General features: G+C 50.2%; 1 protein-coding gene across 1 annotated transcript in view; it reads right to left on the bottom strand.

The window, feature by feature from the left end:
* The window catches only part of LOC147669012 (zinc finger protein 638-like), a 472920-nt gene that overhangs the window by 29810 nt on the left and 418817 nt on the right, over window positions 1-24293 (bottom strand). The window contains exon 14 of the mRNA XM_086948283.1: window positions 11369-11497. Coding sequence (XP_086804409.1) covers window positions 11369-11497 — 129 coding nt within the window. The remainder of the gene's footprint in view (window positions 1-11368; window positions 11498-24293) is intronic.

Raw genomic sequence — 24293 nt, 5'->3', positions numbered from 1 at the left:
CGGAGCGTGGAGTTCAGAAGCTTGATGTCTTCCGGGGAATGTAGTTTGAGGTAGAGTGGAGTGTCATCGGCGTACATGTGAAAGTGTACATTAGATGCTTGAAGCAAGGTGGTGAGTGGTTCCATGACTCGGTTGAACAATGTGGGGGATAGGGAAGATCCTTGTGGAACGCCTAATGTTACAGGCACAGATGAGGACAACACGTTGTTGATCTTGAATTTCTGAGACCGGTTATGTAGGAAGGAAGTGAACCATTTGAGAACAGTCACGGATAAACCCATTCTGGTATTTAACAGCTGCAGTAGATTCTGATGTTTGACAGTGTCAAATGCTGAGGACAGATCAAGTAGGATGAGGAGGCAGGAATTGTTGTGATCAAGGATTTGGAGGGCGTCATCAATTATGTGCATCATAGCCATTTCCGTACTATGTCTTGCTCGAAAGCCTGATTGATGAGGGTTGAGAAGGTCAAACTGATCAATGTGCTTTGTCAGTTGGAGTTGTACACATTTTTCCAGCAGTTTGGCCAGGGTGGGGATATTGGTGATAGGGCGGTAATTGTTTAGGTCAGCAGGGTCAGCTGTAGGTTTCTTGAGTATAGGCGTGACACGCCCTACCTTGAGGGAGTCCGGGAGGAGTCCTTGTTGCAGGGAACCGTTAATGATTTTAGTCTAGAGTGGGAGGAGCAGGGGGGTGAAGTCTTTTACAGCATTAGCAGGTAAGGGGTCTGTGAGGTGATTAGAGGGTTTCAAGGTGCCGAGCAGTTTGTGAATTGCTTCTTCAGAGTAGGTGTCGAAGGATGACCATGCCGCGTTGTTTTTAAGTTGAGTGGTAGTTATGCTGATGGGGCTGGAGTATCGGATTACATTATTGAGGAGATCACTTCTTATATTATCAGTCTTTAGCTTAAAGGAAGCAGAAAAGTCTTCAAAGGATGGTATATCGCTTGTTGTGCTGTTTGATTGTAGAGGTTGTTCCTTGGTTTGAGTTTTGACTAGTTCGAACAGCTTTCTTGGTCGGTTTTTTGCTTGGTCAAGCTGGAGGCTGAAGAAGTCAGATTTCGAGCGTTTGATTTTCCTAAAGTAGGCATTTCTCCTATTCTTAAGAGTTTTAAGGTGCAGTGCTGAGGGGTCTGATCTCCAGGTGCGCTCTGCCATTCGCATGGCACGCCTGTCTTCATTGAGTCTACCATCATACCATGGGTTCGAGTTCTTGGTGGAGACTCTTTCGTTGCAGGGGGGCGGCTTCGTTGATTGAGGTCATGGAGTCGAAGTAGAGGTCGGTCAGAGATTGTACGTCAGAGGCGCCAGAAGGGGGAAGGAGGAGACTGCAGGTGTGTGAAGGCAAGGAGTTGGGGTTAAGTTTCTTCAGGTCCCTTTTCCAGATCTTGGATTTGGTGGTTTGAGGCGGGTTAAGTTTAACTTTTTCGTTGATGAAGAATGTGATAATGTGGTGGTCTGACCAGCCACAGGGTTGGATTGCCCCCAGTTGGGTAGAGTCCTCTTTGGCGATAAGGTCGAGAATAGAGCCTTTGTCATGTGTCGGGCTGTTGCAGATTTGGGTGAGGTCAAGCGCATTAAGGAAAGTTGAGACTATTCACCACTGCGCCATTCTGATCGTTCCAGTGGAGATTGAAGTCACCCAGGTAGATTTGAGTGTTCTGCCGTCCAGCATTGGATGAAATCGTGTCCATGAGTTGTTGGGTGAAGGTGAGGTTGTCCCCGGGCGGGTGGTAGATGACATGTAAAGAGCATACAGGTTTGTCCTCGCTGGTGATCGAGGCAGATGAGTTCACAGGAGGTGGGGGAGGTGACTTTAGTAACAGAGGTTGCTCCTAAAAATGCATGTGATTCCCCGCCCGTCCTGCCGGTCCTGTCGAGTCTAATGATGTGGTAGTTGGGGGGGACTAGAATGTCCATTATAGGTGTAGAGGATTCAGTTAGCCAGGTTTCAGTCAGAATGGCTAGGTCAAGGTCCATTGTTATGATGAGATCTGCGATGTCAGAGGAATGTCTAGGGGCCGATCTGCAGTCGAGTAGGATGCATTTGAGTCTGGGGGTGAGAAGGGTGGTCGAGTGTTCTAGAGAGAAGGGGACTTTTCTGAGGTTATTGGGGACGGAACTTCGGTTGCTTTGTGTGGGTGGCATAAGGGGATTTGAGAGAATCATGGGTATGGGGAGGTGTGTGGTGGTTGAGTGGTTTAAGGGACCTGGGACGTATGAGCAGAGGAGGGTGTGTATGTCGTGGTCCGAAAGGGGATTAAGGGCGCGTCGGAGCGGTTGGTGTGATTGCGAGTGGGGATAGAGGGCCAATGCGGGGAGTTTTGAGTGAAAGGGTCTGTGGGGAGCGTAGGGGACTTGTTGGGCGAGGAAGTGGTGGTGAGTAGGGGGTGTCTGGGGTGTATGAAGAGAAGTTCTTTGATGGTGTGAAGATCTTTGACTTGGAGGAGGGTGGACATAATCATGTCCAGAGTTGGATTGGGGATGGTGTTGGGGATGAGAAAGTAAAACAGGGAACTGGAGGAGGAGAGGGAGGGGCGGGGGGGGGGAGGGGTGCGCTAGCGTTAGTGCAGGGCTCTGCGGTAATAGTAAGTGGGATGGCATTCGGCAGGTGAGAGAGTTTGGGGGTGCAAGTATGGATGAGGTAGGGGGGAGGTTGGTGGCATAGGTGAGGGTGTTGGTGGGAGGCAGCGAAGGTGAGTTGGGGGATGAATGTAGGCTGGAGATGGTGGGAGTGCAGGTAAGGTAGTGGGGGCTGAGAATGGGGGGAGGGAGGGGATAAGGTAAGGGAGGTGGTGTGTTCTGAGAGACTAGTTGGGAGAGTGGGGGTAATGGGGAGTGAGAGTGGGGGGGGGGAGATAGAGTAGGAGATGTTCTTGCCGCAGGGAGGGGGAGATAAGTTCAGGGAGGTGGAGGTAGTGGAGCCAGCGACAAAACATCTATGTTTCGTCGCTGGCTCCACTAATTGAATCCTTCATCTTTAGTCTGACATCCTACACGGACAACACCCAAATTGTGGTGTCGTTGATACCTGGAAAGATGTTGGGAACAGCTTCACGGTTTCGTGACTGTATGACAGCTGTGGGAATTTGGATGGTCCGAAATTGCCTTAAACTCAACTCCGGGAAAACAGAGGTTGTGGTTTTCAGCAATGACCCCAGCTTCAGGATCCCCGATTGCTGGCCGGATACACTGGGTTCTGGGGGTCTGGATACACAACAGGCTCAGCCTTAGGGATCAAGTGAATGCGGTGGTCTCATCCACATTGTATGTCCTTAGCTCCTGCAAAAAAGTAATACCATTCCTGCCCAAAGAAAGTCCGAAATGAATATGCTACTTACCAGTATGCATCTGTTCTTGGCATGAAGGGCTGCTGACATTCATATCTGTGCATAGATACCGCCTAGTGTTGGGTCCGGATGATTGCACATTGTTGTCCTGGAAGAGTCGAAGTATCACGAGATAGGTGGCTCCTCCCCTGGACTACAGTGCGCATGGGCATCCTATCCATCCTCAGATTGTTTTTCGCCATTGTGGCAGAGATGGAGTGTAATACTGAAAGTGATGACCATGCCTGAAAATGATTCTGAGAGCTACGGCTGCGACAGGCACCGGGGAGGAGGGTGGGCGATATGAATGTCAGCAGCCCTTCATGCCAAGAACAGATGCATACTGGTAAGTAGCATATCCGTTTGAGGCATGAGGGCTGCTGAATTCATATCTGTGCATAGAATAAATAGCTGTTACCTCCTTACCGGCGGGTGCCTGTGCCAGCTGCAGCAGTCTGAAAGAGTTCTGAGAACAGCCTGTCCTACAGCAGCTTGCTGTTTGGAGTGTACATCTACGCAGTAGTGTTTGGTAAATGTATGTATGGTGGTCCATGTGGCTGCTCTACTTATATCATCTAGAGGAATGTTGCCCAGGAAAGCCATCGAAGCCCCCAACTTGCGTGTGGAATGCGCTCTAGGGGGAACTGTTAACGTGCGCTTAGCCTTTTGATAACAGATTTGGATGCATTTAACAATCCACCTGGCTATACCCGACTTGGAGATGGGGTTGCCCTTATGTTGTGGAGAGAAGGCAACGAACAGCTGTTTAGTTTTTCAAAAGTCTTTTGTCCTGTCGATGTAATACAGGAGAGCCCTTTTGACATCTAAGGTGTGCCGTGCTCTGTCTGCCACTGATTCAGGGTTAGGAAAGAAAACTGGCAGTTCTATGTGGAACTGCGAAACCACCTTTGGCATGAATTTAGGGTTGGTGCGAAGCACCACCCTATTTGCATGAATTTGCAGGTAGGGTTCTTGAATTGTGAGGGCTTGCAGCTCACTGACCCTCCGCAGCGATGCAATAGCTATTAGGAAGGCCACCTTCCAGGTAAGAAACTGTATTTCACAGGAATAGAGTGGCTCAAAGGGTGGCCCCATGAGTCTGGTGAGAACGATATTTAGGTTCCAGAATGGTGAAGGAGGGTGTCTGGGAGGGATTACTCTCTTAAGTCCTTCCAAAAAGGCTTTAATGGCAGGCACCCTGAAAACGGAAAGGTGCTGCCTGTTTTGAAGGTAAGCGGCTATGGCCGCCAAATGGATCCTGATTGAACTGTATGCCAGGTTGCATCGGTACAGATGCAATAAGTAACATGATGTTTTGCGTAGATGCGTCCAACGGATTAATGTCATTGTGGGAGCAGTAAATAACAAACCGCTTCCATTTGGCTGCATAGCAGGCCCTGGTAGTGGGTCGTCTTGCCTCCTTGATGATGTTCATACACTCAGGAGGCAAGTTCAGGTATCCAAACTCTATGACTTCAGGAGCCAAATCGCAAGGTTCAACTGTTGGGTATCTGGGTGCTGAATGTCGCCATGGCTCTGAGTGAGGAGGCTGGGAGTGAGGCGCAGGCGCTGGTGAGGCACCACTGAAAGTTCTAGGAACGTGGTGTACCAAGCTTGCCGAGCCCACATTGGAGAAACCAGGATGAGCATCATGGAGTGCTGTCGCAGTTTGCGCGCCACAAGAGGTATGAGGGGGCTGGCGGAATAGCGTACGCAAATCTGCCTGACCAGTTCATCCATATCGCATTGCCCTGAGACTGCGGGTGTGGGAACCTGGCGGCGAAGTTTGGGCATTTTACGTTCTCGCTTGTGGCGAAGAGGTCGATGTCTGGATGACCCCACAGCTGGAAGTATGGATGGAGTACTGACGGGTGGATCTCCCACTCGTGCATCTGATGACTGTGCCAGCTGAGCAGGTCCGCCATCTGGTTGTCGACACCCGGGAGATGCTCCGCCATGAGGAAGATGTTCCTCTGAATGGCCCACTTCCACATGCTCTGGGCTAGGTGAGACAGCTGCGGGGAGTGCACGCCTCCCTGCTTCTGGATGTAATACATGGCGGTCATGTTGTCCGTCCGGACTAATACGACCTTGTTGCACAGGTGCAACTTGAATGCCTTCAGTGCCATGAAGATTGCCATCAGCTCCAACACATTGATGTGCATCTTCTGCTGTTGTGACGTCCAGAGTCCCTGCACTGTGAGATGGAGAACATGCGCTCCCCAAGCCTGGAGAGAAGCGTTAGTCGTTAGCACTATCTGTGGAACATGCTCTTGGAACGGTCGTCCCCTGCAAAGGTTTTGTGGATTCCACCAATGCAGAGAGTTGTAAGCACGACCGGTCACCAACACTAGCTCTTTTAGATGGCCATGAGCCTGGTTCTACTGTCGGGCTAAGCATTCTTGAAGGGGACGCGTGTGCAGTCTCGCGTGCGGGACTATGAATATGCAGGATGCCATCATACCGATCAGTTGCATGAACACCTGCGCTGGGAGGGATCGCTGAGGTTTGAACCTCCGAATGAGCAGCTGCATGCTGTTGACCCTGGCAGGGTTCGGCTGCGCTGTGGCCGTCTGGGTGTTTAGTGTTGCCCCTAGGTACTGTTGCACATGGGCTGGCTGCAGGTGAGACTTCGCGTAGTTGAGTGAGAACCCCAGACTATGTAGGAGGTGAATGATCCGCGACATATCGCGGCCGCACTGTTCAGCTGAACTGGCCTGAACGAGCCAGTCGTCCAGGTAGGGATACACATGAACACCGTGCCTGCGAAGGTGCGCTGCTACAGTCGCTAAGCACTTGGTGAAGACCCTGGGAGCAGTAGTGACCCCAAACGGCAGAACCTTGAACTGGTAATGCTGATTGTTGATAGTGAACCTGAGATATTTTTTGTGACTTGGGTGAATGGGAATGTGCAAATATGCATCCTTGAGGTCCAGGGTGGCTAGGAAGTCGCCCTGACGGAGCAGCGGCAGGACCTGTTGTAAGGTTAGCATGTGAAAGTGCTCGGAAAGGATGTATTGGTTGAGGGGTCTGAGGTCGAGAAAGGGGCGCAGGGACCCGTCCTTTTTTGGAATCAAGAAGTACATGGAGTACACCCCGGTACCCTGCTCTTCTACAGGCACGAGTTCTATGGCTCCTTTTTGCAGCATGGAGAGTACTTCTTACTGCAATAAGTGCGTGTGCTCTGCGGACATAGGACGGTTTCTTGGGGGTATGTTGGGGGGGGGGGGGGGGGGGGGGGGGTGGAGAAGAAATCAGTTCTAGACAATAGCCGTACCGGATAAGTTGTCTCACCCACCTGTCTGTTGTAATGTCTTCCCAGATTGCTGGAGTCTCCCCCCGACAGGTGTTAGATGGTCGGGGGGCAGTGACGAGAAGTCCCTGTTTGTTGGGAGCGGAGGATCTGGCGTTGTTATTGCCGCGTCCTCTCCCTTTGGCGCTGTTCCCACGGTATCCACCCCTGGTGTTTTTCGTGTAGGTAGATTGCGTGCTGCCCTTGGCGTACTGGGAATGCTGTAGAGCCTGTCCTCTTGTTGCTCCCCTGTTACCGGAGCGACGAAAGGAACTGCCCCGAAACTGCTGGGACTGCAGAGCCCCCATGGATTTCGCCATCAGTGTCTTTTTTCATTTTCTCAAGAGTTGTGTCAACCTCCGGTCCAAACAGGAAGTCCGGGTTAACCAGCTGATTGAGAAGAGTAGTTTGGATTTCGGCTTTAAACCCTGAGATGCGCAGCCATGCGTGGCGTCGCAGCATTACGCTAGTATTAATTGCCCTTGCTGCTGTGTCTGCTGCGTCCAGTGCGCATTTGATTGACGCATTGGAGATCAATTTCCCCTCTTGTGTAACCATTTCCTCACCTTCTCTGTACATATCAGGCATATGCTGCACTAACTGTTCTAGTGTGTCATAGTGCGCCCTGTCGTATCTAGCCAACAGGGCCTGTGTATTGGCTATTTTCCAAATGTTAGCGGCTTGCGCTGCCACATGCTTTCCAGACGCTTCAAAGATCTTTGACTCTTTGTCCGGAGGGGGAGCGTCACCACTGGATTGAGAGTTAGCCCTTTTGCGTGCATTAGCCACCACGAGGGAGTCCAAGGGGAGCTGGCCTTAGATATAGGAGGGGTCCACTGGGGCAGGCCTGTATTTGTCAATCCGGGGGTTGGTAACCCTGGCTTTGGTTGGCTCCTTGAAAATGTCCGTCGCATGCTTGAGGACCCCTTTAAGCATGGGTAGAGTCTTAGTGGAGCGTCCAGATGTGGAGGTGTCAAATAAGAAATCCTCATCCACTGGTTCGGCATGCATGTCGACGTCATGGTTAGGGCTGCCCGCTCCATCAATGCATTAAATGCCGCGGTGTCCTCAGTTGGAGATGGTTTAACATTGTAGGACTGGGAGTCCGGAGCGGTATGGGGGTCATCAGGGTCATCGCCTTGATCTCCTGCCATCGACCATTGACGCGAGTCATCCTGATCAGGGTCTGTGTGATAAGAGTAGGCCATTTGGCCATAGTCTGCATTCAAGTCCTCCTCACTCTGTGCTGGAGAATGAGCTATTTGTTGCGAATAGTCCTGAAGTGGTTCAAAAAGAACCGGAGAGGTAGAAGAGACCATTTTCTTTGAGTGGAATCCTGTAACCTTCCAAGGGATGTTCAGGCGCGATCTTCCGCTTGTGGACAGTAAGCCTGCCCGACTCCATAAAGAGTTTTGCCTGGTTGTCATAAGAAGGCTCGTGATAGACGACCTGTTCGTGCGTGGACTTGGACACCTTCGACTTCTTGGAAGCCTCGGCGGTTTCATGGCGTTCGAGATGCTTTGGGCGGGCCGTAGGCGGAAGCCCAAACTTTATTTGCGCTGAGCCCGCAGCTTTCGAGCTTAAAGCGGCTGTTTCGGGCCTTTGACGCCTGTGTAGGCCGCTCGCTTGACCGCGTCGAATCGAGCTCCCGGCGCGTGGCGCCTCCATCCTTGGGCGTCGACGACACTTTCGGGGCGTCCTTGGTCGTGGGTTCAACCAGTTTTCCAAGCACAGCCTTGAGTCCTGAGAGGTTTGGCTCAAGACTTTTTATCGACTGAAGGCCTTTGCTCTTCTCGCCATGTTTGGTCGTCGACGCCGAGCCCTTCGAGGCGACGTGCTTGCTGGTCGAGGCCTGCTTCGATGTCCCAGTCCTGGAGCAGACGGGCTTCTTCGACTCCGAAGGGTCGTCGACAGCCTCCGTGGGAGCCTGTGTCGACGTCGAACCGACCACCATCTTGAGTAGTTTCGGTTTCGAATTCTGCTCCACCGGTTTCGATTTCGTGGAATCGACCGATGGCTCCTTTGAAAGGGTCTTAGCCTGGCTTAGACGCGGGGCTGTAGACCGTGTGGAAGGATCTTGGCTAAGGCCTTTCGGCGATGCCTCGACCGGAGCCGGAGGGGGCGTAACGTTAATGATAGGCCCCTTAACTGCGGGCGGGCTCGGCTCTCCACTGGAGTAGTCATCAGCGGCCCCAATGGCCTCATAGTCGTCCCCTACCTCGACGACGTCTTGGTCGTGGGCGTATTCCTCGGTCTGCTCGTCCACCTCGAAATTGGGAGTCCTGCTCCGACGCCGGTTCCGGCATTTCTTCGGGAACGTCTTCTTCCTCATCTTGGAAGAGTTCCTTGTCTCCGGCATCGAAGATGTTCGCGGGTGCTGGGGCAGACTGTTGGGCCGACTGCCTCGCGTCGAAGTTTAATAGTTTTCTTTGAGCGGAACTTTGAGCAGGCGAAACATTTTGACTCGTCGTGGTCGGGGGACAAACATGTATTGCACACTGGGTGCACATCTAAGTTGGAATATTTTGAATTACAAACGGGGCACCGTTTAAACTGGGTCCGTTCCATCGTCGATGTAGTCTGGGCCTGTGTTGTCGTAAAAATTCTCTTCTTTCGACGTCGATTGAAGAACTGGAAAGGGACAGGCACCGAACGATACAATACCGACGCTGTGAAGGCCTTCTGGCCTTAGGAGTAGAAGAGTACAAGTTTTGGAACTGGAGTCGAGATAAGTACATCCGAACCCAATGGCGGAAAAAAACAATCTGAGGATGGAGAGGATGCCCATGCGCACTGTAGTCCAGGGGAGGAGCCACCTATCTCGTGATACTTCGAAGACTCTTCCAGGACAACAATGTGCAATCAACCGGACCCAACACTAGGCGGCGATCTATGCACAGATATGAATTCAGCAGCCCTCATGCCTCGAACACTATTTTCTTTTCTAACCATGTCCAGGTTGGATTATTGCAATAGCCTTTTTAGAAATGTGCAGGAAGGGCTTATGAACAGACTACAACTTTCACAGAACGCAGCTGCCAGATTTCTCACTCTTATACCTAGATATGCCTCAATCTCGGCCAATATTGGAAGGCTCCACTGGTTGCCCATTAGGAAACTGGTTCACTTTAAAGCCTTTTGCCTGGTTTTCAAAGCCCTTCAAGAAACTGGGCCTGAGTTCCTAAATCAGCAATTTCATTGGTATGTGCCAAAAAGATCATTGCGCTCCTCAGAAGCGAAGTTGGTATCGATGCCTTTTGTATGTGACGTGAGCTGGGGCGGCAGATGCTTTGTAGTTGGCGCAAATAAGGCCTGGAATGATTTCCCACTACATCTTAGAAGCATGACAAATGTACTTGCATTCACGAAGACCTTGAAAACATGGCTTTTTTCTGTGTAATTTTGATTATACCCGCTTTCTGCTTTTAGGCCTTTGCAGGCCTTTTCATAGCACCAGAGATGCTTCTTAAAAAAAGACCTAACACTAGTGTCTAGGCTGAGTGGCTGCTCGCTAGCTACCACCACCAGGCAGGTTTCTGGACGCCCCTGGGTCGAGAGCCTGCTGTTCCCGAGGGTCTGGGATGAGGTGCCAAGCCTCCTCCCCCAGCACAGGCAGGGTCCACGAAGGGGAAGCTTCAGAGGCTTGCTGCGTTTGGGAGCACCCCCAGGCCTTTTGCTGATTCCAGCAAGTGGCTCCCACCAGTTCTGATCCCCACTTCGGGCGAGAGAATCAGCAGGAAAACCAAGTGAGGAAGGGAGGTATGCCCACATTTGCCAACCCCACCCCTAGGTTGGGAGGAGTGGGGGTGACCAAGCCAACCAGAGTGAGGCATATGCCCCCTACCACTGGAGTGCAGCATAATTGGGGGGTGGGGTGGTGGGGTGGGTACCTGCCCAAGAATGGGACCCACTGCTCCCAACCTTTACTTATCTGTAACGCCCCTTATTCTAGTATTTAGGGGCAACCCTGAACCTTGCTTCCTCAGACAAGAAAACAGAAAAAGAAAAGGACCAAACAGCCATATCGAAGCTAAGAGGACGACGCATACTGAGTTGGCCACAGCCCTACTGGCCCGGCCCCACCTCGAACCTGCAGAAGTGAAACCCCGGTGTGTCTTGCAGCCAGCAGCCTCAAGAACCCTAAGGACCTGCCCTGCCTTCAAAAGAAAAGACAGTCTCTAGGCATCTCCAGATTCGTTAACCACAAGTCTGCACCACTTTGCACCAGATGACAACGGCCAGAGTTAGAGTGGCCCAACACCAAGAGGAGGCCTTGCCGTCAATCCTGACCAGAGATCCAGTGACCCTTGACCTGCCTCAAGCCTCCAGCCGACACCTGCAGCCTCAAACCGAATGTCCCACAACCAGAAGATCCGGCCCTAAAAGGCACACCTGCACTCAACGCCCCACGGCCTTGGGTGGCCCACCAAAGGTGCCTAACCAACCCTCAACATCCAAATCTCCAAGTTGTGGTCACAAACAGAAGACTTCGACCCGAGCCTGCTGTGTTATTGCAAACCAGAGACTCGCCACTGAAAGCTACAGGGTGCCCAACGGCATGAGTCCTATTCCTGCAAGAGGCTCTGCTCAAATGAAATCTAGATTAGTAAAATGGTGGCAGGCTCGAAGTAAAATGCAACAAATACATAAAATCGTATGTATATAGACAGTGGTGCAGAAAAAAGCTGATCTTTCAATGGGGTTTTAGTATCAATACAGTTTTAAATAAATAAAAAGGAGAGACTTACCACGTCTTTTATACTTTTGTATTTCGGCACCAGCTTTATGGACAGCTGTTTTCCAGCAAGTGACATCGGGAACACAGTATAAAACTTAATCATGGACTCGGCAGAAGACTGAGACATTTGAAGGTAAGCCTTTTATAACAATGAAAAAAATTTTTTAATTAATTTACTTTTCTTTCAAATAAAGGTCAAGCAACAACCAAACTAAATATTTCTTTCCAAAGTAAAAAATAAACAGTTATTTAAAGAAATGCCAATTCTGGAAACTTCAGTCCTTCAAAATAAGGAAGGATTCGCAAGGAAAGGAATATGCTACTTACCAGTATGCATCTGTTCTTGGCATGTAGGGCTGCTGACATTCATATCTGTGCATAGATCGCCGCCTAGTGTTGGGTCCGGATGATTGCACCTTGTTGTCCTGGAAGAGTCTTCGAAGTATCACAAGATAGGTGACTCCTCCCCTGGACTACAGTGCGCATGGGCATCTTCTCCATCCTCAGATTGTTTTTCGCCGTTGTGGCAGAGATGGAGATAGTAAAGTAAGAGATGGCCATGCAAAAGAGAATGCTGCAACAGGCACCGGGTAGGAGGGCGGGCGATATGAATGTCAGCAGCCCTACATGCCAAGAACAGATGCATACTGGTAAGTAGCATATTCCGTTCGAGGCATGTGGGCTGCTGAATTCATATCTGTGCATAGACAGTATAGCAGTATCTCCTCTAGCGGTGGTTACCTGTGCCAGCTGCAGCAGTTTTGAGGACAACCTGGCCTACAGCAGCTTTGCTTGCAAGTCTACACAGTAGTGTTTTGTGAGAGAATGTATGGTAGTCCATGTGGCTGCTCTACATATGGCTTCAAGAGGAATATTTCATAGGAAAGCCATCATGGATGCCCCCATTTCTCACGTAGTGTGCGCCCTGGGGGGGGGACGACCAGTTAAAGTGTGTTTAGCCTTTTGATAACATATTTGAATCCATTTACCTATCCATCTGGCTATTCCTGACTTTGATATTGGATTTCCTTTATGTTGTGGCAAAAAAGCAACAAATAATTGCTTTGTTTTCCTAAATGATTTCGTTCTGTCCACATAATAAAGCAGAGCTCTTTACATCCAGTGTGTGTAGGGCTCTTTCAGGTACGGACTGGATTTTGGAAGAACACTGGCAGTTCTATTAATTGATTAATATGGAAATTGGATATGACCTTTGGCATAAACTTAGGGTTTGTTCTAAGAACTACCCTGTTAGCATGTACTTGCATGAAGGGTTCTTGAATTGTTAGTGCTTGTTAGTGCTTGTAACTCGCTTGAGTGAGGTAATGGCAATCAAGAATGGCAATCAAGAACGCCACCTTCCACGTTAAGCATTGCAGTTCGCATGAGTGTAGGGGTTCGAAAGGAGGTCCCACAAGTCTGGTAAGTACTATATTTAGATTCCAGACTGGGGAAGGAGGGTGTCTTGGAGGAATCACCCTTTTAAGACCTTCCATAAAAGCCTTGATTGCTGGTACTCTAAACAGTGAAAGGTGTTGCCTGTTTTGAAGGTGCTATAGCAGCGTGGGTTGATTTGGTTATTGTTGCAGTAAATGTCAAATCTCTTCCATTTAGCTGCATAGCACGTTCCCGTAGTTGGTCGTCTTGCCTCCTTAATGATGTTCATGCAGTCTGGAGGCAAGTTAAGGTATCCAAATTCTAAGACTTCAGGAGCCAGATCGCTAGGTTTATCTGATTGGGATCTGGGTGTCTGATTTCTCCATGGTTTTGAGTTAGAAGATGGGGTGCGAGGCACAGCCTTTGATAAGGAACTACTGAAAGCTCCAGGATCGTTGTGTGGGAGCAACTAGGATTAGTGTGAGTGACTTGCCGCAGTTTGCGTGCCACCAGCGGAATCAGCGGTGCTGGGGGGAAGCGTACGAAAATCTGCCTGACCAGTTCATCCATATCGCATTGCCCTGTGACCAAGGATGTGGGAACCTGGCGGCAAAGCACTGGCGTTTCCAGTTTTCTTTTGTGGCAAACAGGTCTATGTCTGGGTGACCCCACTTTTGGAAGAATGATTAGAGAACTTTGGGGTGAATCTCCCATTTGTGCAGTTGTTGGCTGTACCTGCTGAGCAGGTCTGCTATCTGATTGTCTTTCCCTGGAAGGTGTTCTGCTAGGAGAAAGATGTCTTTCGGAGTTGCCCACTTCCATATGTTCTGTGCCAAGTGGGACAGCTGTGGAGAGTGTGTTCCTCCCGGTTTCTGGATATAGTACATTGCGGTCATGTTGTCCGTCCGGATCAACACGGTCTTGCCGCACAAGTATTTTTGGAATGCTTTTAGGGCTAGGAATAGTGCCAGCAACTCTAGTTGGTTGATATACAGTTTCATTTGTTTGTTTGTCCACAGCCCTTGTACTGTGTAGTGAAGGAGGTGGGCTCCCCAGCCTGTCAGTGATGTGTCCGCTGTTAGTACTAGTTGTGGAACCAGCTCTTGGAACAGTCTCCCCTTGGAAAGGTTTTGTGGGTTCCACCACTGCAGAGAGTAGTGAGCACGACTGTCCACCAACACTAGGTCTTTTAGTGTTCCTTGAGCTTGGTTCCACTGCCGTGCTAGGCATTCTTGCAATGGGCGCATTTGAAGTCTGGCATGGGAGACTATGAATATGCAGGATGCCAAAATGCCTATGAGTTGCATTAAGACTCGAGCTGGCAGAGAGTGTTGTGGCAGAAATTTCCGAATGAGCTTCTGCATGCTGGCTATCCTCGCTGAGTTTGGGTGTGCCTTTGTGTAGGAAGGTACCTCCTGACTATGGTTGCCCCCAACTTTTTGCCCTGTGTTTTAGCTGGTTTTTGACATAGTCGACCTGGGGCCCTGCCAATCAGGACCCCAGGCCTACTGCTCTCTCTTTAAAATGGATTCCATGTACCCTAGGTACATTTCCAATTGGTACTGGGCCACCTTATCAGACCCTGTAACTCAGGGCATAGGTGTACCCAGGGCTGCCAGGGGCTGCAGCATGTATTATGCCACCCCTGGCAGGCCTCTTAAATTTGACACAACTGGCTGCATGACAGCTGGGGCAAAGTCGTGTAACCACACTTTGCTGTAGGTGTAGTATACCTATACCTAACCCTAAAATGGACACACAGATTCCTATCAGTCACTCCTATGGCAGGCCTTGACAATCCTGAAGGCAGAGTGCTTGGAATCGTGTGAGATGGTGCTCTGGCATGAGCTGAGCCTGTCTGCAGCTTGCGGAACCAAGTCCTAATAGCTGTTCCATGATATCGCATACCATATACTCTTAAGTGCATTATAATCCTCGCAGTTAAATGCTAACTTTGGTATTGCTTTATCAAAACATGTCGAGTAAGGTGTCATCAAATTGGAATACTAACCCCTCGCCAATTCTGGCGACGGGGTTAGCATTCCACCCTTCTAGAGGGACACGACATGTATGTAACTGTGAACCCCGGTTAAAGTTAACTGAAGCCTCAGCTCCACAAAATGGATGCTGCCACCACAGACACGAGTCTGACCCCCTGCAGCTGGGAGTCCTTCCAGCGAGGGGAGCCTGGACAAAGGGTTTCCTGTCAGGGGCGGTGCTAGCACCGTCCCAGACATGGTTTTGTGTATCCTGGGTAGGCAGGGCTTTACAGGAAGGTGACTGCTGAGTGGCACCCCGGTGCTCACTACGCATAGGCCGGTCTGAACCAGTTCCAGGGGCACACCAGCCCCTGGCCTGGGGAAGTCCGGCATGGCAGAGGGGTGTAACCACCCCCCACCTAGTCCCACCCATAGGCAGGACCTAGTCACCGGGTCAGCCCCCTTTTTTAGTATAAAGATGGGAGCAGGCCCCCTGTTCAAATTAGATCATCTTTGGAATCAAGACACGACCTTCTGCGAAAGGACTTCACGATTTCTTCATCAAGATTCTCCCTTGTGGCTAAGGAGTAGTCACCCTGCATCCGCAGGCACCATCCTAAAGAACACTGCGGTCTGCTGCAAGTCCTTCATCACGAATCCGACGACCCAGCTCGACGAGACCCGGCTTCCCTGGCACCTCTGACCTCTACTCACCTCTACAGCCAAGCTGAGAACCGTGAGTGCGACGAGACCTCGAGGGACCGACGATCGCCAAGACTGCACGACATCTTTACTGCAAGCCCACCGTGTCCTCCACGGGTGAGTGCTTTGGGGTCCGAGAAGCCCAGACCCTGCGCAGCTCCAGCACCCAAGGTCAGCCTCCCTGCATCTCCACGATCTGCGTGGGGCCCTTCTGCTGTTTGCTGTGCACCGCATTGTTTGGCTACTAGCCGGCTGGCTTGTGGCCTTCTGAACGACGCCCGACGACATCACTGCTGCTGGTCTGGTTGCTCCAGACTGGCCCTTGCTTCCTTCTTGAAGAGAGGCACCCCGGACCCTCCTGGTCCACTCCAGACGCCATTTTAGGTCCACCGCGTGGGCTTGAATTTGCCAAGGCTTTGTTGCCCAATCCTGGGTCCAGCGACGCCGACAGCTTCTATCTTCGTGGGACAGCTCGATCCTCCTTCCTGGTCGCCGACAACGCCTCCTGGTCCGTGAGATCTCCGAGCCCAGCGTCACCCACACGCCTTGTCGAGGTGGCTACCATCCGGTGCCCTCCTGGTGCCCACTGACTACTGGCTAGTAGTCTCGAACTTGGTCCCCTCTGCTTTCAGGTGTCATCTTCCATCGATCCAGGCTTGGATCCACCGAACTTTCTTCACTGGTCGCCTGCCAGCAACTTCTTTCTTCCAGGCTCCTGGTCCGTCAACGAGGATTCCCGACGTCTTTTGAGTCCTATGCAGCTGCAGCCCCTGGGCTAGGTAACTTCGGCATTTCGGTGCCCCAGCATAGCCTCACTATCCAAGGGTCAGAATCTACTTTCGTTTTCCTCCTACCAGGTCGGGTTCGCCCGAGAACACTAACTTTGCAATTTCTAGCTACCATAGACTTTGTCCCGCATCACGCGTGAGAGTGCACACACTGCACCCGAGTCCCCTGGGTCTCCTAGAAGTAATCTAACGATTCTATAGTCAAGTCTTAGCGATTCCAAAGCCTATTAGTACTGTACTTACCTGCTAGTAATTTCGCATCCCACTTTTCAAGTATATGGTTTTCCGTGCCCCTCGGGCATTTGTATATACTGTGCTAACTTAAGTATTTTTGTAAGAGTTTTGGTTTGTGCTTAGTACCCTGTCCTCATAAAGAGTACAGGGCTGTTGTGATCTTTAATAAATAACTGTTTATTTTCATAACACTTGTGTGGTGTCCTTTCACTTGGTATTCAAGGGGTATATGTGTGGTATAACAGCTGGCTTAACACGCCCTCTCGAGTCTTTAGCCTTAGACTGCTCGTATCCACGCTACTAGGATAGCTGGTCTATAAGGTTGACTTACAATCAATCATCAATAGGGTTGCTGGACTGATACATAGTGTTCACTAGAATAGTGACCACTGCATATCAGGCCACCTTCTCACATTGGTGAGCAGCGGTTGGGATTTGAGCTTGCTGTTTTACCACACGTATCCTAAGAATATCTTGTTGAAAGATCACATAAGTACTGTAGTACATATAACTAAGCTTAGAATACTCTGAGTTCTACTGAACCAGCTGTTGCAGCTCCTCAAGGCTTAGCACACCTTGGCTGCAACTCTTAGCAAGGGATCAGTAGGTAAACACATAGTGTAGGTAGGTGCATCACTTACACCACACTAGAATCAGCATGTCAGACAAAGGAGGAAACTCTGAGTATCCCCTTGTGTCAGTGGACCCTCCACAGGTCCTTACTTCAAAATATGCTGCTCTTAGCTTCCATGAGATGAGACAAGTGTGTACTCTCAGGAAACTAAAACAGGGGTCTAACCCCACCACTTCCTTTCTGATTGGTCTCTTAGAGGCTTATGATGCCAGTAGGGCTGGTAACCCAGACCCTTCTAATCCAGAAGGAAGTATGCCCTCCTTACAGGGACCCTTTGATAGCCAGGACCATCCCCTCCAGGAAGCAGATGATGCTGAGGATGAGGATGAGGACCAGTTATCAGGGGATGAGGCAGACAAGGGACAGCTATAAGTCAGTAGACTAAGCAGGTCCAACTTAAGCAGACATGAGCTTGGTACTGGGGGACTCCTGGGCCCACTCTCAGGTCAGCTTAACATTGGGAATGGACGAGTTCGGTCTCTATCAAGAGGCTCTAACAGATCCTTTCGAACCAATGGCTCTCTCAACTCTTCTCACAGAGGAATGTCTTCGCCTAAGAGGAGAGTGTATGAAGCTGAAGAAAGGGCAATCAAACTGAGGATTGAAAGGGAAGAACTTGCCCTGGCCAAAGAGAGACTTGCCCTTGCTAGAGAGCAAGAATTATGTGGACTACAGCCCACTGGTGGCAGCAATAAACCTAGCAATAGGGAAAGGAGTTTTGATACAAAGCACCTGAATAAGATAGTGCCCCCCTTTAAAGAAGGGGATGACATCCACAAATGGATTACTGCTTTGGAGAGAGCCTGCACTGTGCAGGGTGTTCCCCAAAGTCAGTGGGCAGCTATCTTGTGGCTCTCCTTTGATGGTAAAGGTAGAGATAAGCTCCTCACCACAAGGGTGGAGGATGCTAACAATTACAAAATCTTGAAGAATACACTGGTTGATGGGTTTGGTTTAACCACTGAACAATACAGGATGCTGTTCAGAGACACCCAGAAAACTCAGTCTCAAGATTGGACTGACTTTGTTGATTGTGCCACTAAGGCTTTTGAAGGCTGGCTACTGGGTAGTAAGGTTACTGATTTTAAAGGATTGTATAATCTAATTATGAGGGAGCAAATCTTAAATAATTGTCAGAACCAGTTATTACACCAGCACCTGGTAGACTCTGATCTGACCTCTCCACAGGAATTGGGTAAGAGGGCAGACAAATGGGTCAGAACCAGGGTTAGGCCTAAAAACCAGGGTGGTGACCAGAAAAAGGAATCAACCAAGCCTCAAGAGAAGGGTGGGGATAAATCCACAGAGAAGACTTCCCAAGGGCCCCAAAATTCCAACAAGGGTGGTGGGTCCCAGAACACTCCTTCAGAACAGAAGAAACCTTATTGCCATACCTGTAAACAGGTGGGTCATTACAAAAGTGATGCCAGTTCCCTAAAAATGGTAATAAGGGAAATATACCCCCCAGGTAATACTCCTAAACCTCCTGTTACCACTAGTGGTAATCCCCCAGGTGGTGGGAGTGCCCCCAAGAATGTGGTGGGCATTACTTTGGGCAATCAGGAGGACTATGGCCTAGCCAGGTTCCCTGACCACACTCTTGTCTGTGAGACTGGCATGGGGTTTGCCAACTTCACTACTGGACCCCACATTTTGGGAAAGTATCGACAAGAAGTTTTATTGAATGGTCAGAAAGTTGAGGCATTCAGAGACACAGGGGCCAGCCTCACCATGGTGAGTGACCATCTGGTCCCCTCTGCTCAACTGACCCCTGGTTTTACTTATCAGGTGACAGACATTCATGGAGTGAAGAGAAGGCATCCCATGGCAGTAGTCAAGCTCAGTTGGGGTAATGTCACAGGGCCCATGAGAGTGGCAGTGACAGATAACCTACCTGTAGATTGCTTACTGGGGAATGACCTGGAACTCTTAGCATGGGCTGAGGTGGAGCAAGAAACTCACTCCAGAATGATAGGCCTATCCAGACAGGTTAGTGGGGCAGTAATAGCTACAGCCCCAGTCCAAGCACCATTCCTCCCTGAAAAGGTTGGAGGAGCAGTGGTAGCCACTGCCCAGGCTCAGACAGACTTTCCTGAACATGATATGAGGGCTGTGACAGTCACAGCCCAAACACAAACTGAGTGCCCTCCTGAAAAGGTTGGCAAGGCTGAAATGGTCTCAGCCTCTACTCAAACAGATAGTGAGGTTGTGAAGCCTGAAACAATGGATCACTCCACTCAAACAGAGAGCATTGAGGAGGAAGAAGAGTCTTCCCCCTCCCAGACACTAGGTGAGAGCCAGCCTCCTCAGGGAACTGACTCTACCCCTGTTGAAGGAACTGCCCCAGAGGTAGTCAGGCCTAGCCTGGCAGAGCCCCTGATGGCAGTGGACCCTTCCCAGGTGGGACCCAGTCTGGAGCAGGTAACCTGCACCTCTCTACCCTGCCTCAGTCAGCCCAGGGCTGAAGAGATCAGGGAGGCCAGTGGTGGACCCCAAAGGGCCCCCTGTCCAAAAGAACCCCTTAATCAGCAGATTAGGATCACTGAAGCTGGTAAACCTAGCCAAGTGAAAATAGAACAGACTCCTGAGGGATCCCCCTTAAAAGTAGTTAGGGAACTCCCACAGCTGGACACTGTTGGGCACAGCCAAACATGGGGCCTAAAAACCCCAGACCTGACCTGTCCCTCCAGTAAGCCAAACAGAGGGACTCAGCCTCCAGCTTTAGGTAGCCAGAGGCTGACCCTGAGAGCTCAGTGCATCTCAGCTAAAGAAAGAAAGGCACACATGATGAATGGTGATTGGAGGAAGTTGAGCCCAAAGGTAGAGGAGCCTCACTTCAGTACTCCATCCCAGCATCAGCCTTCTTCTTTCCCAAGACACACCAGAGACAGAGATTCCCTATGGTGGAGACCCTCAGATACCCTTAGGGTGAGGGGTTGCCTAGTGGACCATGACACAGGGGGAAACCAAGCCAGAGCTGGTCCTTCCTTATATGGCCACTTAGGTAATAGAGGCTTACCTGGACAAGGATAGCCTTATCTCCTTTCGTTTGGGGGGGGGGGGGTTGTGTAGGAAGGTACATCCTGACTATGGGTGCCCCCAACTTTTTGCCCTGTGTTTTAGCTGGTTTTGGACATAGTCGATCTGGGACCCTGCCAATCAGGACCCCAGGCCTACTGCTCTCTTTAAAATTGATTCCATGTACCCTAGGTGCATTTCCAATTGGTACTGGGCCACCCTATCAGACCCTGTATCTCGGGGCATGGGTGTACCCAGGGCTACCAGGGGCTGCAGCATGTATTATGCCACCCCTGGCTGGCCTCCTAAATTTGACACAACTGGCTGCATGACAGCTGGGGCAAAGTCGTGTAATCACCCTTTGCTGTAGGTGTAGTATACCTATACCTAACCCTAAAATGGACACACAGATTCCTATCAGTCACTCCTATGGCAGGCCTTGACAATCCTGAAGGCAGAGTGCTTGGAATCGTGTGAGATGGTGCTCTGGCATGAGCTGAGCCTGTCTGCAGCTTGCGGAACCAAGTCCTAATAGCTGTTCCATGATATCGCATACCATATACTCTTAAGTGCATTATAATCCTCGCGGTTAAATGCTAACTTTGGTATTGCTTTATCAAAACATGTCGAGTAAGGTGTCATACGAATTGGAATACTAACCCCTCGCCAATTCTGGCGACGGGGTTAGCATTCCACCCTTCTAGAGGGACACGACATGTATGTAACTGTGAACCCCGGTTAAAGTTAACTAAAGCCTCAGCTCCACAAAATGGATGCTGCCACCACAGACACGAGTCTGACCCCCTGCAGCTGGGAGTCCTTCCAGTGAGGGGAGCCTGGACAAAGGGTTTCCTGTCAGGGGCGGTGCTAGCACCGTCCCAGACATGGTTTTGTGTATCCTGGGTAGGCAGGGCTTTTCAGGAAGGTGACTGCTGAGTGGCACCCCGGTGCTCACTACGCATACGCCGGTCTGAACCAGTTCCAGGGGCACACCAGCCCCTGGCCTGGGGAAGTCCGGCATGGCTGAGGGGTGTAACCACCCCCCACCTAGTCCCACCCATAGGCAGGACCGGGTCAGCCCCCTTTTTTAGTATAAAGATGGGAGCGGGCCCCCTGTTCAGTTTAGATCATCTTTGGAATCAAGACACGACTTTCTGCGAAAGGACTTCAAGATTTCTTCCTCAAGATTCTCTCTTGTGGCTAAGGAGTAGTCACCCTGCATCCGCAGGCACCATCCTAAAGAACACTGCGGTCTGCTGCAAGTCCTTCATCACGAATCCGACGACCCAGCTCGACGAGACCCGGCTTCCCTGGCACCTCTGACCTCTACTCACCTCTACAGCAAAGCTGAGAACCGTGAGTGCGACGAGACCGAGGGACCGACGATCGCCAAGACTGCACGACATCTTTACTGCAAGCCCACCGTGTCCTCCACGGGTGAGTGCTTTGGGGTCCGAGAAGCCCCGACCCTGCGCAGCTCCAGCACCCAAGGTCAGCCTCCCTGCATCTCCACGATCTGCGTGGGGCCCTTCTGCTGTTTGCTGTGCACCGCGTTGTTTGGCTACTAGCCGGCTGGCTTGTGGCCTTCTGAACGACGCCCGACGACATCACTGCTGCTGGTCTGGTTGCTCCAGACTGGCCCTTGCTTCCTTCTTGAAGAGAGGCACCCCGGACCCTTCTGGTCCACTCCAGACGCCATTTTAGGTCCACCGCGTGGGCTTGAATTTGCCAAGGCTTTGTTGCCCAATCCTGGGTCCAGCGACGCCGACAGCTTCTATCTTCGTGGGACAGCTCGATCCTCCTTCCTGGTCGCCGACAACGCCTCCTGGTCCGTGAGATCTCCGAGCCCAGCGTCACCCACACGCCTTGTCGAGGTGGCTACCATCCGGTGCCCTCCTGGTGCCCACTGACTACTGGCTAGTAGTCTCGAACTTGGTCCCCTCTGCTTTCAGGTGTCATCTTCCATCGATCCAGGCTTGGATCCACCGAACTTTCTTCACTGGTCGCCTGCCAGCAACTTCTTTCTTCCAGGCTCCTGGTCCGTCAACGAGGATTCCCGACGTCTTTTGAGTCCTATGCAGCTGCAGCCCCTGGGCTAGGTAACTTCGGCATTTCGGTGCCCCAGCATAGCCTCACTATCCAAGGGTCAGAATCTACTTTCGTTTTCCTCCTACCAGGTCGGGTTCGCCCGAGAACACTAACTTTGCAATTTCTAGCTACCATAGACTTTGTCCCGCATCACGCGTGAGAGTGCACACACTGCGCCCGAGTCCCCTGGGTCTCCTAGAAGTAATCTAACGATTCTATAGTCAAGTCCTAGCGATTCCAAAGCCTATTAGTACTGTACTTACCTGCTAGTAATTTCGCATCCCACTTTTCAAGTATATGGTTTTCCGTGCCCCTCGGGCATTTGTATATACTGTGCTAACTTAAGTATTTTTGTAAGAGTTTTGGTTTGTGCTTAGTACCCTGTCCTCATAAAGAGTGCAGGGCTGTTGTGATCTTTAATAAATAACTGTTTATTTTCATAACACTTGTGTGGTGTCCTTTCACTTGGTATTCAAGGGGTATATGTGTGGTATAACAGCTGGCTTAACACGCCCTCTCGAGTCTTTAGCCTTAGACTGCTCGTATCCACGCTACTAGGATAGCTGGTCTATAAGGTTGACTTACAACCAATCATCAATAAGGGTTGCTGGACTGATACATAGTGTTCACTAGAATAGTGACCACTGCATATCAGGCCACCTTCTCACAGGGTTCGCCTGAGAACACTAACTTTGCAATTTCTAGCTACCATAGACTTTGTCCCGCATCTCGCGTGAGAGGCACACACTGCACCCGAGTCCCCTGGGTCTCCTAGAAGTAATCTAACGATTCTATAGTCAAGTCCTAGCGATTCCAAAGCCTATTAGTACTGTACTTACCTGCTAGTAATTTCGCATTCCACTTTTCTAGTATATGGTTTTTCGTGCCCCTCGGGCATTTGTATATACTGTGCTAACTTAAGTATTTTCATAAGAGTTTTGTTTTGTGCTTAGTACCCTGTCCTCATAAAGAGTACAGGGCTGTTGTGATTCTTAATAAATATCTTGTTTATTTTCATAACACTTGTGTGGTGTCCTTTCACTTGGTGTTCAAGGGGTATATGTGTGGTATAACAGCTGGCTTAACACGCCCTCTCGAGTCTTTAGCCTTAGACTGCTCGTATCCATGCTACTAGGATAGCTGGTCTATAAGGTTGACTTACAACCAATCAATAAGGGTTGCTGGACTGATACATAGTGTTCACTAGAATAGTGAGCACTGCATATCAGGCCACCTTCTCACACTTTGCCACTGAGGTATCTATGGTGGCCCCCATTTCCAACATGCATTTTACCTCTCGTCGCAGGGTGATGTGTTCTTTGGACACAGGACGGTGCCTGGGTGGTATGTTTGGTGGGGTAGGAGTGAGTTCCAGGCAATAACCATACTGGATAATTTGTCTCACCCACCTCTCCGTGGTAATTGCGTTCCAGACAGGTAGGAATTGTTGGAGTTTGCCTCCGACCGGTGTTAGGTGGGCTGGAGGTAGCGTGATTAAGTCACTGTTTTGTGGCAGTGGAGGCTCTAGTGTTATTACCTCCACGTCCTTTTCCCTTATTATTGTTTCCTCTATAACTTCCTCTGTTGGAGTTTTTTGTAAAAGAACTCTGTGTTGCCTTTGTATGATGACGTTTGGGAAGTATTGCCTCGTGTAGCTGCCCTGTAGGAGGAGCGTCGAAAGGAACTTCTGTGTTGCTGAAACTGCAATGCTCCCATTCACTTTGCGGTTACAGTGTCTTTTTTCATTTTATCTAAAATGGTGTTGACAGCAGGGCCAAAAAGGAAGTCTTGGTTGACTGGCTGATTAAGAATAGTGGACTGCACTTCGTTATTAAAGCCCAAAATACGCTGCCATGCATGTCGCCTTAGTAAAACACTGGTGTTAATATCCCTGACTGCGGTGTCTGCATCAAGTGCACATTTGATGGAGGAGTTTGTAATGAACTTTCCCTCCTGATCGAGGTCATCAGCTTGGGCTTTGAAAGGCTCAGGTAGGTGTTGCATTAAGTCAGTCAGTCATAAGCTTTTATTCGATATGCAGAGATATCTTATAAGCACATTTATAATACAATCAATATAATGTACAATAAAAAGAACCATTACCACAAGAAGTCA

The sequence above is a fragment of the Lissotriton vulgaris genome, unplaced genomic scaffold (assembly GCF_964263255.1).
Source record: "Lissotriton vulgaris unplaced genomic scaffold, aLisVul1.2 SCAFFOLD_1591, whole genome shotgun sequence".
NCBI lineage: Eukaryota > Metazoa > Chordata > Amphibia > Caudata > Salamandridae > Lissotriton > Lissotriton vulgaris.
The sequence above is the reverse complement of the archived record's forward strand: the minus strand, read 5'-3'. Positions and strand labels throughout refer to the sequence as shown.